At 44.6% G+C, this 16,903-nt stretch overlaps 1 protein-coding gene across 1 annotated transcript in view; it reads right to left on the bottom strand.

Moving 5' to 3' along the window:
• Nucleotides 1–16,903, bottom strand: part of LOC100136647 (vascular endothelial growth factor receptor kdr-like) — a 90,164-nt gene that overhangs the window by 57,168 nt on the left and 16,093 nt on the right. Inside the window, exons 2-11 of the mRNA XM_021583881.2 lie at nucleotides 15,599–15,686; nucleotides 13,951–14,153; nucleotides 11,722–11,849; nucleotides 10,334–10,493; nucleotides 10,097–10,233; nucleotides 9,823–10,006; nucleotides 9,224–9,350; nucleotides 8,838–9,007; nucleotides 7,187–7,343; nucleotides 1,952–2,066 (exon numbers count right to left, since the gene is read on the bottom strand). Of these exons, the coding sequence (XP_021439556.2) occupies nucleotides 1,952–2,066; nucleotides 7,187–7,343; nucleotides 8,838–9,007; nucleotides 9,224–9,350; nucleotides 9,823–10,006; nucleotides 10,097–10,233; nucleotides 10,334–10,493; nucleotides 11,722–11,849; nucleotides 13,951–14,153; nucleotides 15,599–15,686 (1,469 nt within the window). The remainder of the gene's footprint in view (nucleotides 1–1,951; nucleotides 2,067–7,186; nucleotides 7,344–8,837; nucleotides 9,008–9,223; nucleotides 9,351–9,822; nucleotides 10,007–10,096; nucleotides 10,234–10,333; nucleotides 10,494–11,721; nucleotides 11,850–13,950; nucleotides 14,154–15,598; nucleotides 15,687–16,903) is intronic.

Genomic DNA, 16,903 nt, shown 5'->3' with positions numbered 1-16,903 from the left:
GCCTTATTTATAAACTTTCTTGCCTAGCTAAAATGTTAGAATCCTTGATTAATTCTCAGCTTATATCTTCCTTATCTAAGAAATGTAATCATTAATGTACATCAGTCAGGCTTTAGACCAGGTCAAATGATGTGGTTAACTGTGTGGATAAAAGGCAACATTGTGCTGCCCTCTTCATTGACCTGTCAAAGGCCTTCGATACTGTTGATCACTCGCTGCTAATTCAGAATCTTTCCTTAATTGGTCTAGACCAGGCTGCATGTTATGGTTTAAAAATTACTTGACAGAAAGAACTCAACCATCTATCTACTGATGGTGTTAAATTAGGTTTCCTGAATATTACAAAAGGTGTCCCGCAGGGGACGATTCTGGGTCCTATACTTTTTACTATTTACATTAACAACATCGACTTGTCTATAAAAATTTTTAACCTGTACTTGTATGCCGATGATACTGTTGTGTATGCTATTGCCCCCTCGGTTGACCATGCTCTATCTGAACTACAGCCTGCATTCATTGTATTAGAGAAAAACATTATTGACCTGAATTGAGTATTGAATGCAGGTAAAACTAAGTATATGATGTCCTCTAGAGGGCATAAAAATAACAGATTATTTCAGCATATGTACTTTGGATGGTGTCCATATTGATCATGTCCCTACTTACAAATATCTGGGCATCTAGATAAACAAAAAGCTGTCTTTTAAAAAGCATATTTATGAGTTAGTTAAGAAGCTGAGCATAATAATGGGCTTCTTCTAAAGAACTAGGTCCTGCCTCTCGCTAAATAGTAGAAAGCAGATTATTCAGTCGACATTCCTATCACTCATAGACTATGCCACTTCATTCAAGCCGTTAAATGCAGTTTATCATACAGCACAGTGCTTTATGGGCAACCATTTTAGCACTCATCACTGCATTCTCTACCAGAAAGTTGGTCTCCTTTGATTTCATGTAGGTTGATACGTTGCTGTGTTGTCATCTATAAAGCAATTTTACAAAAATTCCCACTGTACCTAACGTCATTACTAAACTTGAGACAGGATTTACCACACCTGGTCTCAGGGACGGCTGCCTCTGGACATTCCTTTGCTCTCTACTGAGTAAATCAGCTCTTAGTTTTCTTGCACATTATTCGTGGAACAATCTTCAAAACGTTCTTAAAATGTGATGTTCTGGTGCCTCTGGGGCGATTCAGAAAGGTGATAGAGGACCTTACTACTGATGAATGTGATGTTCTGGTGCCTCTGGGGCGATTCAGAAAGGTGATAGAGGATCTTACTACTGATGAATGTGTTAGTTTTTTATGACCGTGTCTTTCTGTCTGCTTACATTTTAGATTTATATTTTGATGTGTCTATTTTCTGTCATTTACGGTGCATTCGGAAAGTATTCAGACCCCTTAACATTTTTAACATTTTGTTATGTTACACCCTTACTCTAAAATTGATTTAAAAAATGTTTTTACTCATCACTCTCCACATAACACCCAATAATTATAATAATGATAATAATAATAATTATACATGTATATTGAAGTTCCTTTCATAACTTTTGGCTACATTTACATAAGTCTAAACTATTGCAGATAGAATGAACCATTGTAAAACAGTGACATAATAAGGCATATTGTATAGTTTAGGTGTTAGCGTCTCAAAGAGAACGATCGTGGAGAACCCCACTTCAGTGTTGATCTCTCAGAGCGCTCTCTCTCTCTATCTGGACATTTAATCAAGATCCCTTTTTCATATAAATCTTTAAGCAATTGTTGTATTGACCGAAATAAGGGACTATTTTGTCATGGGAAATTGATGCTCAGTATCAAACATGCATCATATATGATAGGCACACGTACATGAATCATTGTTCTATGTTGTCCAACGTTAAGAAGTGTCATTTTCTCTGAGTACATAACAAATCTAATGACATCAAAACCATACTATAAGCATACCTTGTTCTTCCCTTTTACCAGTTGATTTTTGTTGTATATGTTCTCAATCCAGTTATGTGAGTAGTTCCCCTTATCGTCCATTTGAACCGGGATTGGCTCAGTGTAAAGGGTACACCTATAGGACAGAGGAAACCAGTCATTACTGATCTAGACGAAACGGCTGCAGGTTACCTAAAGTATAAAGTCTGTTTTGAAAATTAGTACAGAACAGTGGACAAAACAGAAGACTCTTAGAGCAGAATGCTGTGTGGACATGTCATCCTTTCCTATATTTCATTAGTGGGAATCAGAAATGACACTATGGACCAGCAAAAGTGGTCCAAACAGTTTTACAATGTGTCACTCTGAGCGGTCAGGCATTTAGCCTTATGAGGCTCTGACTAACATTATAGATTTTGTGTGGCCTTTTAGGGCGGGCTACAGGCCAGGCTGCCTAGGCTTGTTAAACCAGACAAACACCAGCCAGCCTCTCCTCCACTCCTCGCTTTCCTCCAATCTACTGAGGGGAACAATCAGACTGATGAGGAGTGAGGCGGCCAGGCCAAGCGGGCAGGGAGGCAGGAGGAAACGGCAGGGTGATAGGAAGGGCTGTGCTATGCGTCACCTCGCACAGGAAACCCCCTCATTCTCTGACTAGAGGAGATAAGGCTAATCCCCAGACCTTGGTGGGTCAACAACAGACAGCTGATACCTTCTTACCCTGCTGCTGATAAAGAAAGAACCCTTCCTGCCTCCTTCACCTCTCCCATCCCTCTTTCTTGCTATCTAAGACGTTACGCTTCCCCAACCACAAGGGGACTGTGATTTATACGAGGTCTGATCCTGAAATGGTAAATGGTCAATTTGCAATGAGAAATACTTGAAGGGGGTCTGAACTGTATAAACAAACATTTGGCTCAATCTGCCTCCAACTAGGCTGTGGCTGGGCTGAAACCTCTATTTGATGCACCTCCCTCATTAGCTGTTGAAAAAACAGGCCCTTTTCAGCTTCAATCGTTTATGAGCAACTTTTTCCAATGCCAGAGCTGGTTATCTTTAGGGCTGCAGAAATGAGGCACCTTGACACAGCTTGAACCTCCACCATCATTTCTGTTACAAATTTGGCAACCAGGAGTGTTTTTACAAATTACTTTTTACGAATGATGGATAATTAACAGAAGTATTTGTCAAGTTACAGCGCCTGAAGTGTAACATAATTCAGGCCCTCCATTGTGAGGCCGTCCCCGAGCCGTGTTTTTCTAGCGGTGTGGGGTCCTGATAACCAACACTTGATAACCCCGCGGTAATGGCCCATTGTTTGCCTCAGTTTTCGCCTCAGAAAGGACCCCTGCTGTCACTGACAGGGGTATAGCAGCTCTGGCTCTCAGGGAATGTTCATGTTGTTTATGAAGGTTCGCTAGCCGCCCAATCACTCATACCACAAGCTCTGTCCCGTTCAGCTCTCTAAATATGGAACGGTGTTGGGTCTTTGCATGTCAAAAAACATATACTTCAAATAAGCTTGTTGACCAATCAGAACCTGGATATGACTACACACCACATAGTAATTTAACACGTTCATAACTTTTTAAAGTGGTTATTACATAAAACATAGCAAAACGACATAATCTGTTTCAGTAGCTATAGTTAGTTAGACTATCTAGCTAGGTGTCATCATCTAAAAGACCCGTAATTTATAAAACAGTTGATTTGTATTTGATTAATGATGGTCGGACCCACCTATGTGAAGCTAGCCAAAATAATGATTGGCCACAAAAGAGGAATTTGCATTTCGCCTTCAAAATAAAAGTCACTCATAGAAAGTGATGCAAATTAAAACAAATAGTGGAATCATGCCAACAAACAAGGTTGGAATGTTTCTTATATAAATTCAGCAAAAGACATTGATTTGTTAATTTGACAAAAATCTGTTGAAATCACACTGGTTGTATTAGACTTTAGAATTGCATTGGGGGCATACTGATTTCACTGTACAACCTTACCTATGAATTGTGGATCAATGACATGGGGTATCAGTCTACTCAGTGACACCCACAGAACACAGTTGCAAAGAAATTACACAAATATTAGCATTTTAGCTCTTATTGCAGGACTCTGAAAGCACTGTGAAATGAGCAAGGAAAAACAATACAACATGGATGTTTTGGGGTCTGAGAACTCTGAGGAGGACTTTGGGGAAAAAGCACTTGGGTACAGAGTACACTGATATGCCATTGACCCCCTAAGGCTGTAAGGCTGTACAGTGCAGTACGAAAGTCAATGAGAGGTGATTTCCCACAGTCAAAGTATTGCAATAAGAGCTAATATTTGTGTAAACTCTTCACAGTTGTGTTCTGTGGATGTCACTGAGTAGACTGATAACCCATTACATTGCTCCACAAACCAACACTCCAACCTTGTTTAGCATTATCTAGTCTAAATATGGCATGATTCCACTATTTGTATCCATTTGCATCACGTTCAAAGAGGGACTTTTACTTGGAAGGCAAACCACATATTCCACTATTGTGGCTAATCCTTATTGTGGCTAGCTTCACATAGGTGGGACTGCCCATCATTAATCAAATACGAACTGTCTTATACACTGTTCATGTTGTTTATGAAGGTTCCCTAGCAGGTCGACATTCACGCCCATACCACACGCTCTGTCCCATTCAGCTCTATAGAAGCTTGGGGAGTTTGAGACTAAAATATCCTCTCTCCCCACCCACAGAGCCACTGGCCACAAATGAGTGGGGAATTCTCCGGGGCTGCATTTCTTTGACAAATGTCTGTATTTTGGGACAGAGTCAATTAAATGGATGCAAGCCTGTTTCTGGAGAGGGAGCCTCGGGCTAGCCCGGTGGTTCTGGACTCCAGACTCACAGACTCTGTGTGTGTGTGTGCGTGTGTGTGTGTTTGCGTGTGTGTGTGTTTGTGCGTGTGTGTGTTTGTGCGTGTGTGTGTTTGCGCGCGCGCGCGCGTGTGTGTGTGTGTGTGTGTGTGTGTGTGTGTGTGTGTGTATGATCCAGTTCCAATACTCTGACAGCTGAGCTCAGCATCAACAAACCCTAATGTAACGCAGCAGGCGTAAAAGTCCTGACGAGAAGAAATAAACTGCCGGGGGAGGTTCTCTTCTGCACTGTTGAACCAATCCAATAAATGTGGAGGAGGAGTTAAGATGGAGTGTTGCCTTGTTAACACCCAAAAGCGGAAGTAGCGTCAAAGGCTCTCTTTCCATTTCCCCTGAACACCTGATGCATCCGCTTGTTGCCGGCCCCCCTGAGGGTGATCAAACGTAAACACTCATCCAAAACATAACCAGGATGTGCACTGGCAGGGACAATGTTGGTCTGCTTCACTAATCATGTGCATTGACAGAGACCAGACGAGAGGACAATTCATCTCAGGGCCTGTGTGGACATACGGACGATACGTGGAAGTATGACTGTCTTGCACTTCCAAGAACCAAAACAATAAACTCAGAACACCAAGTCTATGTTACAGAAATAACTAGAAATGTGCAGTGACCCTCCCCATGATCCGGCAGTTTCTGTCAGTCAGATGGTTCTGGTGACTCAGAACATTTTGATTCATAGACTGGGTTTTTGAGAAAGAAGATATGACTTCATCACAGTTCTGAATTTAGTGCTTTGATTCCTGGAAGTGGTGCGTTATGGTTGTTTCCTGGAAGTGGTGCGTTATGGTTGTTTCCTGGAAGTGGTGCCTTATGGTTGTTTCCTGGAAGTGCTGCCTTATGGTTGTTTCCTGGAAGTGGTGCCTTATGGTTGTTTCCTAGAAGTGCTGCCTTATGGTTGTTTCCTGGAAGTGGTGCCTTATGGTTGTTTCCTGGAAGTGGTGCCTTATGGTTGTTTCCTGGAAGTTGTGCGTTATGGTTGTTTCCTGGAAGTGGTGCCTTATGGTTGTTTCCTATAAGTGCTGCCTTATGGTTGTTTCCTGGAAGTGGTGCCTTATGGTTGTTTCCTGGATGTGGTGCCTTATGGTTGTTTCCTGGAAGTGGTGCGTTATGGTTGTGCAAGATACTACACAGTTCTACACAGTTCTAACAACCCCCTTGGGTTGTGCCGTGGCGGAGATCTTTATGGGCTATACGCAGCCTTGTCTCAGGATGGTAAGTTGGTGGTTGATGATATCCCTCTAGTGGTGTGGGGGCTGTGCTTTGGCAAAGTAGGTGGGGTTATATCCTTCCTGTTTGGCCCTGTCCGGGGGTGTCCTCGGATGGGGCCACAGTGTCTCCTGACCCCTCCTGTCTCAGCCTCCAGTATTTATGGGGCGGCAGGGTAGCCTAGTGGTTAGAGTGGTGGACTAGTGACTGAAAGGTTGCAAGTTCAAATCCCCGAGCTGACAAGGTACAAATCTGTCATTCTGCCCCTGAACAGGTAGTTAACCCACTGTTCCTAGGCCGTCATTGAAAATAAGAATTTGTTCTTAACTGACTTGCATAGTTAAATAAAGGTAAAAATATTTTTTACAAAAAATGCAGTAGTTTATGTGTCGGGGGGCTAGGGTCAGTTTGTTCTATCTGGAGTACTTCTCCTGGCCTATTCGGTGTCCTGTGTGAATTTAAGTGTGCTCTCTCTAATTCTCTCTTTCTCTCTTTCTTTCTCTCTCTCGGAGGACCATGCCTCAGGACTACCTGACATGATGACTCCTTGCTGTCCCCAGTCCACCTGGCCTGCTCCAGTTTCAACTGTTCTGCCTTATTATTATTTGACCATGCTGGTCATTTATGAACATTTGAACATCTTGGCCATGTTCTGTTATAATCTCCACCCGGCACAGCCAGAAGAGGACTGGCCACCCCACATAGCCTGGTTCCTCTCTAGGTTTCTTCCTAGGTTTTGGCCTTTCTAGGGAGTTTTTCCTAGCCACCGTGCTTCTACATCTGCATTGCTTGCTGTTTGGGGTTTTAGGCTGGGTTTCTGTACAGCACTTTGAGATATCAGCTGATGTACGAAGGGCTATATAAATACATTTGATTTGATTTGATATTCTTATGGTTTACAATAAATAACAAAACACATCGTACATCAGGAACGAAGGAACATTGTGAAAACTTAAAACAAGAAGTGCAGAACACAGAATTGTGTAACTGGAAGGCTCAAAGGCACTGACACCGTAGGTGAATACAAACAAAATGGTCTTCACAGTTTAGTTAACGATTTAGTTAATATAACCACCTGGATTGCTCAGGATAAACAGCCTAGGATGGCCCACTCTTTGTTAGTGACTCACTCTTTGTCGGTGGGGTCAGGATGGCATGGTTGCCAGAGCCACGTGATGTTGGGCATGGGCACTCCAAAGGCGGTGCAGGTTAGCTGGTGCTGCATGCCGAACATGTAGGGCTGCACGTACTCCGAGGCCACCTCCTCTTCGGAGATCTTTGGTCTCACTGTGGGAGACACATACACACATAGAGACAAAGAGATCAGACACTGTTGCATCAACAGTTACACCTGGCCATTGGCGGTAATAATGTCTTTATAATGAGAGAGAGGTTTGTCATCATGATGAATAACCATGGAAAAGGTCCCATGGACACCAGTTGTCTTCTAACCTCTGAGTCGGCTGTAAAGTGCTTGAAAAAGGTTGAGTGATTGCATAGCCCTGATACCCTGGGGGTTGTCCATCACATCAGGGTGTCAGTGTCTCAGAGCTTGGCCCAGTCTCTACCCAGCTGCCTTTGGTCCAGATGTGGCCCTATGCCCTGTCCCAGGTCAGTGGATCAGCAGTGTGGGAGAGCACAGCAGTAATCAAAACCAGACTGACGGACTTACTGACTGGATGCCACCTCAAGAGGAATGCTCTGCTCACATCAGTTAATCATTCTCCACCAGTCAGTGTGTGTGTGTTGTGTGTGTGTGTGTGCGTACATGTGTGCGTATGTGCAAAGTCGTGACACGGTTTCTCTCAGTAATGTCCTCAGTTCAAGCCCCGGCTGCTGAATCCATTTGAGATCTGGAACACTGGGGCTGGACTTCAAACGCTTGATGAACGATGTTTAAAAATAGTTCCCTAACTGTTCCCAGGAATTTCCTTTATTTTTCTCCTTCCATTGTTTGTGTCTGTGAGAGTGAGTCTTTTTTTTTTTGTCATTCCAATAATAATGATTTGTGGAGCAAACGGGAACGTGAGGGACTATAAATACAATTTATATGGGGCTGACCTTTACACTTTGGCAGAGTAGGAGGATTCTTGGATAATGTGCAGGGAACGGAATGGAATACTTTGTGATGCATTTTTTTGCCCCCCATCGACAGCTTGGAGTAGTATCTGAGTGGCACATGTGTTGCTCAACACAGTTCTTAACGGCAAGCACAATGCACTCCCCGACTCTCCATCCAACACACTATCAAAGCCCCAAAACAAAATACAGACCACGTTTATAACCGCTAGTGTTAACGACCATCAGTATTTACATGGCAATCATTACAATATATTTGTTTCAAATGCTATGCTAAATCATATACAGTACACATATAGCCCTGTATCATGTTGTTTACATGAGCGGTGCTGTAGGCTACATACACATGATGTAAATAAAGGTTAGGTCTAGAGTGGGTAGAGTGAAGAGACAGGGCCGTTTACACAACCCGCGAAGCCCTTTCAAAAAGAGCCTGGCTAATCAATACCAGCTGGCCCGACTACGTCAATCCACTGCTGGAAACAACAAACCCCACAAGCCCCCAGGTTCCTGTCATGCTGGAGCTGCTGCTACCTGCAGCCCTGCACCAACCAGGGGGTACACAACCCAAAGTGCTGAGACTGCTCGAAATGCTGAGGCCCAAAATCCAGGGCATTGCTTCATTTCCTCAGGATCGGCAGTCATTTGGAGGGATAAAGGAAGGATATAGGACGGGATATCATGGGGATATAAGAGCTTTACCTTGGACTATCAGAGTGTAGCTGAGAGTCCTGTAGAGGCCTCTCTCTTTGTTGCCCAGGGCGATGGTGAAGACCCCGGCATCCTTCTGCTTCACGTCCTTGACGAAGAGGTTGTAGCCTGAAGACTCGTAACAGGTGGAGTTCTCGTTGATGGGGACGCCATCCTTATACCTGGGAATGGGATACACCCACATTTACTTTAGAAGTTCAGAAAATCGTAACATACTGATATGAAAGTTGTGATGATAATAGATCAGCAACTCTGCATCCCAAATTGAACACTTGTACGCTCCAGTTTAGTGCACACAGTCACAACAGTGCCATTATATTCATCAGGAGTTGACAATACATTCAGTGAATAGTCCCAGCAACTGAACTCAGTCTTACCATGTCATAGTGTCGGGTGGTGGCAGTGCATTGACCTTGGGTTCAAACATCAGCTTGTTTCTACCCTCGGTGTAGACCACTCTCCTGGCCCGTTCATTCTTATAGGACACATTCAGGTATGGATGTTCTGAAATCACACAGAAGACCAATAGCGAGAGCATGAAAACGACTGTTGAAAAACAACACCATAAATGTATTATAAATTAGATCATAAACTGGGTGGTTTGAGCCCTGAATGCTGATTGGCTGACAGCCATGGTAAATCAGACCGTATACCACAGGTATGACAAAATAGTTATTTTTACTGCTCTAATTGCGTTGGTAACCAGTTTATAATAGCAATAAGGCACCTCGGCGGTTTGTGGTATATGGCCAATATACCACAGCTAAGGGCTGTATCCAGGCACTCCGCGTTGTGTCGTGCTTAAGAACAGTCCCTAGCCTTGCTATATCGGCAATACACCGCACCCTCTGGCCTTATTGCTTGATCACACAATCGTTGCCGAAGATGAACATTACGATGGAGTTATGTCTGCCTCTGCCTTAGCTCAGTGAGACCTTGCCTTCACGCAGGACCAGTTTCTAACACAGTGACCCACCGTAGATGGTGACTTTGGCTGAGGCGTGCTTCTTGTTCCCCATCTCAGCGCTCCCTATATCAGCCGTGCACCTGTACACGCCCCTGTTGTCCATGGTGATGTTGGACAAGGTGATTGCTTGGTACATACTGGTGACCAAAGCCGGATCTTCTTTGGACTTGTTGATGATAGGGTTCCGATGGACCTGGGGACGCGAAGGCACTCATCAACAACCCTGAAACAGCGGATTGGTCGACCAGTAATCTTAAAGGATGTTGAGTGACTTAGTGCTTACCATTCTCTTTGGGTATTCCCAAGTGAAGTTGATCCTTCCATTGAAGGTGGTCTCTGCGGAGCAGTTGAGGACCAGGCTATCTCCCACTAACAGCTTGATACGTCTTGGGTTGATCTTCACGTTCCTCAGCAAGATAGCTATGCAAGCAGAGGTAGAAGGGAAGACAGGGTGAATTAACACCATCGGTAGTTTCCCTGTCGCTCTAAGAGCTCAACAAGAGAAGGAGAAGTTACTCACTAGTCCTCAGAGGGATGTATTTGGACTGGACCCGTTGGCCGTTGACGCTGGTGACACAGGTTAGGAGATGATAGAATTTGTAGGGACCGTATGGGATCTTGAAGCCCACTTTGGGGTCCCATTCCTTCCCTTGTTCAACCTCCTTTGATAAGGGTGGCCACTGAAAGAAGAGACAGGTTGAAAGGTGTTTATGAAGGGGCTTATATGTTTAGTGGAGCTTCTAGTTCTGCAGTCTTTAAAAAGCACTCAGCCAGTCAGACTGAAGTACGATGCGTACAACTGGGTTTGGTATGAAACTCCACGCTCCAATGAGCTCAGCTGGCGACGCCTGCCCGTCAGAGCCGACATCTAATTCCTTTTTGCGGTTTTATGGAGTGTAACCATCGCAATTATCCATGCAGTGATGCGCGGAGCACTATTGACTTTGAACAAAGGATGAAATGGATGGATGTGGCCAAGGCCTACCACTGCGGTTGTTTGTTCTCCAGCCAAGTGTTATGCTGCTAGGAGAGAGAGGGGAAGGAAGGAAGCAGGCAGGAAGGAGAAATGCCATAGATCTTCCAGTAGCAAGGTCACACAACCCACTATCTTTGCCCTCTGAATAAGACTTGTTTGTCCATGTCCAAGGCATTGTGAGACGCAGCTATATATCAACCCTGTGAATACAAACACAGCCATCTATTGTTGAGGGTGGTGGCTCTGAGCTGTGGCATCGTGAAGGAAAAGAGCCACTCTGTTCACTGTTGCACATGATTTATAGGAAGGCCGTCTCGTGTTAAAGGCTACTGCAAAAAGACAAGGAGCTTGGTCACATCGAGAGAGATTTCCTCCTGATATAATTATATTAAAAATCACTTAACTATACCCAGGAGCATCATCGGCCTATTGTTTCCTCTGATTGGATATGGATTGTTTTTTAGATCCGCATTTCCTGGACAAGATGTTTAAAAAGAGGTTGTCTATATTTAGAGAGATATTCTATTCTGAGGAAAATCTGTCTTGGAGGACCTTCCTGTTCTTAACAGGAAGCAGACAGGATGACTCCCTTTTCTGTCCCTGCCCCTGAGCCTCCCTTCCCCCTGGCCACTGTCCGCCGGCCGTTTCCGCATGCCTGAATGGCCTACCGTTTGATGGGTGTGAGAACTCCTATGTTGTCCATTGTGCAGAGGGCCTGTGTTTACCATGTCTCTTTGCGATCTTAACTTTAGTGACGTCTTTCAGACATTGTCATGGTACACTCTGGTAAAGTAATCAATCTCATGCCCATACTATCTCATACAACTGGTCATTGCTAAGTCTCATAATAAATGCTAACATTTGCTCTATTTTGAAAGACAATGGGAATGATATGCCCATTTTAAATAACAAATGATGATGAAAAGTCTTACCGCTTCAAGAGTGACGATCTGGTCAGGAGAAGTTGTTCTACAGGGAATCACTAGGGTGGATTCATGTCTGTAGCTAAACAGGGTGGATGGATTGCGGAAATGGTGCTCCACAAACGGATGTTTTTCATCTGTAGAACAAATCAGAAAATGTCAATCATTATTTAAGGTCATACGTTTTTAATATCGTTTAATTTAACTAAATGGTTTTGCTGTATTAAGTTGAAAGTTGTGGTCCTCAGCCTAAAGTGAAGCAGGAGAGAACATTTTCTTTAAAAAATCAGGTTTTAAAAATCAAAGTGAGGATAATGTTAGGCCATCCATCTCACACAGAGATCAAATAGAATCTTCCAGACCAGTGAGATCCACTCCTACTCCAAACCCCCTCCTGCTCCTCCTGCTAGGTGCAGATCTGGATAAAGAGACAGGGTGGAGACGGAGCTATCATAGCTATCACAGCTCCAGTCTTTCTCACCAGGGCAGGCATCCAGAGCCTCTCTGACTGGCTGTTCCTTCGCAGACCTCCTGTGGGAACTTCGTGGTTACACAAATACTTGAGTGATTTGTGGCAGGCTGAGCTGTTTAGGCATGATAAAGGGACTAGTATTTGAAAAACAAACAGGGAAAATTATGTAATAAACAGTTGGAAGGGCTTTGAAAGAGTCCTGGTTAGACTAAACACTTGGCTACCAGGCTGTCAGATCGCCAGGGGAGACAGAAAGAGAAGGCAGGGAGTCAGGCTAGGACCTCAGTAGGAAGACACACAACCTGTCCAGTGCTTTTCTGGCCATGAATATCAGCATCTGTTTCTAAAGGCCAGACATTAAGACACAGGAGCTGGACACAAATATGTCCTGGAAAGAAATATGTCATGAACAGAAAAATTTCCTGGACAGAAATATGTCCTGGAGAGAAATATGTCCTGGACAGAAATATGTCCTGGAGAGAAATATGTCCTGGACAGAAATATGTCCTAGAGAGAAATATGTCCTGGACAGAAATATGTCCTGGAGAGAAATATGTCCTGGACAGAAATATGTACTGGACAGAAATATGTCCTGGAGAGAAATATGTCCTGGACAGAAATATGTCCTGGAGAGATAGAAGGACCTCTCTGTTCTTCTTCTACAAACGGTTATTAATCAGGCTTGACATTCTTATCTCTCTCTGCCCAGATATTCCATGAGACGTATCCCCACCACAGTCCCTCAGACTGAGACTACGATATTTAAAGGGACACTGATGTCAATCTCAACTATGACAATGTTTTAAGATATTTAGTGTTGTCCTGCATCGCTCTCACTGAGTAGAGACAATTGTCCACGTTTTATGGGAGGACTAGGCCTGTAACATGGGAGAGACCATAGCCGGTATCGTGAGAGGCTCCAGGACAGACTGACTGGAAAACAGAAGCCGGAGAGAGCAGGAAATAATAGTCAATGACCAGGGCTTCCGATGCGATCACACTCTCCTTCCCTGTTCCAGAAGGAGTCGGGCAGCGGAGGAAAGCCTTCCTCTCCCTGTTAGAAGCACAACTCCTTCTGCCCGTCTTTCACTAAACCCCCCCCCCCCCCCCCCCCCCCCCCCCACACACACTTTTACATATACTCATATACCTGTAATGACATACTCTTTATAACACGTGGAGAGCTTGGCTTTTGATGCTAGGCTAAATTAGGTGTGGAATGGATGGAGCCTCTCTTTTATAATTTTTTTTTTTTCTGTCTGGCTTCTAGCTCTTGTATCATGCAGGAAAACGTCAGGCTGTTCAGTGACCGTGGCCCTACCCTGGCCGTTAAGAGGCTCTAAGTTTGTTGTATTTGTTGGCTCTGTTTACACCACACTGCACTGGAAGGTGTCGGCCCATTTAACATCACCACCCGTTCTTAGAGAGAATGTCTTGAACTTATGTTGCTGTGAAACAAACCAACTCAACAAAATAAATGATGAGGGAAAAACATCAAAAATGTGAAAAAGCTCCTTATCGGTGTTAAAGTTAACAGAATCCAACAACTGATTTAATCACAAAGTGAGATCCCTTTCATTTCCATTTTCACACGCTGGATTTCAATGGAGTTCATGGGAGAATGTCATTATAGAACTCAACAATGATGATCTACTCTGTCAGCATGTACATGGAAAGCAATTTGGGATGCAAACACAGTATTGTATGTATGAAAGGTGCTATACCATCATCATTACAATGTCTGAACAGTATAAAGCGGGTCTCACCTTTGACATATACGTAGGTAGAGCTGATGTCGGCGGAGGGCTGGGCGTACCTGCAGCTGTAGAGCCCCGTGTCGTTGGGGATCAGGTTTCTCACCAGCAGCTTACTACAGTGGGCGTTCGCCCGGGGCTCACACTCCTCCACATGAACCCCCTCCGAGGTGACGTTCCGCCAGGGCAGCCTCCAGTGCAGCTGGGACGCACCTCTGATGAAGACAGCAGAAGTTATCCATAATAACTGACACAGGATCCGATATTATTTATTATCCCTAATGGTTAAGATTTAGATTGAGGATAGGGACATCTGATTGGAGATCTGTGGTTAAGGGCAACCTCTAAGTCAAGTGACAAAGTAAAAAGAGGGTCCATCTGAGAGGGTCAGCCAGACCACCTGCATCATCACTATCTTATTACCCTCCTACACCCCCTAGAGCTCTGGGTTGTCATCCTCAGGTCAGCATGTCATCACCAGGTCAAACACCTTCCTTGTCTCACCTGATTTATGCACACAAACATGCTCTTACAGGACACAGGAACCAGCTCTCAAGATTCGATCTCAGTATTACCTAGATATAGAATTGATAGTGAAATCAGTGTTAAATGCTGGCTTTGACCTGACTTGACTTTGATAGTGGCCCCTCCCCTCAGGACCTCTCAAATTCTGTTTATTTGGAAGTGTTCGAAGGCCGTTCCAATAACCTGGAGTCATCTTGATAACAGGGACTTTAACATGGGAACATGGCTGGGATCTCTGGGACGATGTGTTCAAATACCACATTATCTCCAGTGTTCGTTTTTAAGGTCCCATTAAAAGCGATCCCGGTGGAGCTTGAAACATGTCTCACTGCATACCACTGCCTCTGCCTACATTGCCTGGGGTCAAGAAACTCCCATCCAGAGGCCAGAAACCATAGACAGTTATCGTCCGGGGCCTTTTTAGCACATGGCCTTGTAGGGAAGCGTTGCATTGGGCCACAGGGGTTAGCATTCCTGGAGTGCCTAGAAAATGATGCAAGGCTCTCTAAACGCTTAACAAATGTGTGAACTTCAGACAGACAGGGGTCCCACCGGCCCCCCGAAGGAAATTGGAACAGATTGATAAATTGGGACCACACTGTTTGCCTGGCTGGGAGAGTCACTGCCTATCTGCCTCTGTGGTCTGATGCTCCTGCAGTCCTTTTCATGTATACTCTCTCCTCTCTTTATCCTGGCCTAGCTGTCTAACGGGGCCAAATCAGAGCCTGGGTCTTTATTGCTTCAGTGATAGTCCAGAGAACAGCCATCAACTGGAGCAGACCTGGCCTCACCTCCTGACTGACCCTGATCTAATGAATAACGGGGGAGGGGGTTGCATGAACCTGTTTTTTTTGTTGTTGATGAAAGCCTTGCCAGGGAGTTCAGATTCTTTCCTTTACCTCTGTCATCAAAATGAATGACACATTTTAACAGTCATCACCCCCCTTTTTTCTGTCCATATGACCTGACCAAGATAAACTTGTGTGGTCAAGAACAACTCTTGTTGTTGGTGAACTTGACATTAAGTATTTTGTTTCAGTGTGTGTGTGTGTGTGTGTGTGTGTGTGTGTGTGTGTGTGTGTGTGTGTGTGTGTGTGTGTGTGTGTGTGTGTGTGTGTGTGTGTGTGTATAATACCTGCAGGTGAGGTTGAGTGAATTCCCTGTGTGTAGAAGGTGTGTGTCCTCAGAGGGCAGCAGCAGAGGGGCTGGAAGGCTGACCTGACCTGTACAACACAGAAACACACACACACACATTCAGACATTGGCTAACACTCTGAGTCATTGGATACAAGAACACACTCTGAACACTTCAAAGTGGCGCTTCATAGTACTCTCATACAACAAATTACACCATGCCTCCATTTACAGTCAACCAGTTCCTCTCTCTCTCTCTGAATCCTACAGTCTGACTCACCAGTGGTGTGATAAATGCATTGGGAGTTTTTTTTCCTGAGTACAACCCATGTGTATTCACTTAGTGCTGGTCTATTCTGCTGTGAGGGGGTGGGAGGTGTTTACGGGGCAGTCCGTGCAGAGTAGGGTGCTGGAGGATACTGGTCTGGTCTGATAGTGATGAGTTATGTGAGTGTGTTTGAGAGGAGTGGGTGTGAGGCAGATGAGAAGGGGAGGGGGGAGTAGGGGGGACATGGGGAGCAGCTGTGCCCCTCAGCCAGAGAGGTCACTCCAGTCAGAACCGGGGAGAACTGGGCAGACCCAGATGAGCTCGGCAACATGTCCACAAGTCCTTTGTCCGGCTCAATCAGTCAATCTAGTTTGGTGGGGACTCTCTCTTCCTCTCTTTCTCCATTTTATAACAATGCTGACACACACTTACAGTATATGGGCAGATTCACTTTTTGATTGACCTCTGACCTTTGCTGCATGCGCTGTATTCTATTATTACATTTATAGAGAAGAGGGACAAAAGGGGAAGTTGAAACGGTGGATTAAAAATCCCAGTGGTTGGTGGGCCGGCTGAAGCTGTTGATAGGTGCTGCTCGCGGTGCTCAGCATAGGAAGCACTGTCATTCTCTCTGCTGTCCGTGAGTTGTGACCGTCTCACAAGTGATTTCCTTCTTTTGACTCTCTACTCCCCAAGCAGCTTGTGTACAGTCAACATGTGGTTTCCAGGCAAACGCGTTTATAAAAGGTTCTCTTTAAGAGCAAATGTCTGCCTGCCCAGCGCTGACAGTATCCAGAAAGACAATGGAATTACACAACAAGGCTAATTCCCTGGGTGGACTCCAGAAACCTAGACACACACAAATGCAGGTGAACACACCAAACACACACACGCATACACACTCAAAAGTACACAGAGTTGCAGTTTGTTTTATTGTGGGGGTCTGAACAGCTGTTGTCCAAGAATGAACTGACAGTGCCAACGTTGGCACGCAATATCAACTTCCTGCCAAAATGTTGTAACATCATTGTTTCATAG

Source organism: Oncorhynchus mykiss, chromosome 31 (assembly GCF_013265735.2).
Source record: "Oncorhynchus mykiss isolate Arlee chromosome 31, USDA_OmykA_1.1, whole genome shotgun sequence".
NCBI lineage: Eukaryota > Metazoa > Chordata > Actinopteri > Salmoniformes > Salmonidae > Oncorhynchus > Oncorhynchus mykiss.
This window is presented reverse-complemented; position numbering and strand designations above follow the sequence as displayed.